Here is a 535-nt window from a genome sequence, read left to right as displayed (position 1 = left end):
TAGTAAAACTTCATCAAGGTCGACCCTTAATTGAAAGAATTAGATGTTTTAATATCCTCTTATTAACTTTTCTAGAACCAAAAACTTTTGCTAGAAAATCAGCTTTTACGAGAGAAAACTCATGGCCTTGTAATTGAGAACCAGGAATTAAGGCTGCGCTTGGGGATGGATGCCCTAGTTACTGAAAAGGAGGCGGAGGCAGAGTCAGAAGCACAGGCCAAGGTAAGTCTTTTTGATATGGTGTCATCTTTGAGAATCGGTTCCAAGTGACATGATCCAGGTTATGTTTGCATACTGGACCCCTGATCAAAAGCATTTTTGAGATTTTTCTTCGTTTTATGACATCTCATGTAGACAGGGTGTTCTTTCAGTAACATTTTCAAGTGTATAGTGAATAGTATTAAGTCCTAATTAAGTTACACAGCTTTCAGGACAAGTACTGACAAATACTAATAGTGAGAATGAACCATGCAAGCATCAAAGAGAACCAGTCAAATCAGACTTGTGAGTGCTAAAAAAAATATAGTCTTTTTTT

The 535-nt window shown here is 36.8% G+C and overlaps 2 protein-coding genes across 5 annotated transcripts in view; one reads left to right on the top strand and one right to left on the bottom strand.

The window, feature by feature from the left end:
* Positions 1-507, top strand: part of Xbp1 (X-box binding protein 1) — a 2772-nt gene extending 2265 nt beyond the window's left edge. The window contains exon 3 of the mRNA XM_023711549.1: positions 76-507. Coding sequence (XP_023567317.1) covers positions 76-270 — 195 coding nt within the window. The 3' untranslated portion in view covers positions 271-507. The remainder of the gene's footprint in view (positions 1-75) is intronic.
* Positions 1-535, bottom strand: part of Ccdc117 (coiled-coil domain containing 117) — a 43899-nt gene that overhangs the window by 4705 nt on the left and 38659 nt on the right. The window lies entirely within an intron of this gene.

This window comes from Octodon degus, unplaced genomic scaffold, assembly GCF_000260255.1.
Source record: "Octodon degus isolate 3935 unplaced genomic scaffold, OctDeg1.0 scaffold00021, whole genome shotgun sequence".
Classification (NCBI taxonomy): Eukaryota; Metazoa; Chordata; class Mammalia; order Rodentia; family Octodontidae; genus Octodon; species Octodon degus.
This window is presented reverse-complemented; position numbering and strand designations above follow the sequence as displayed.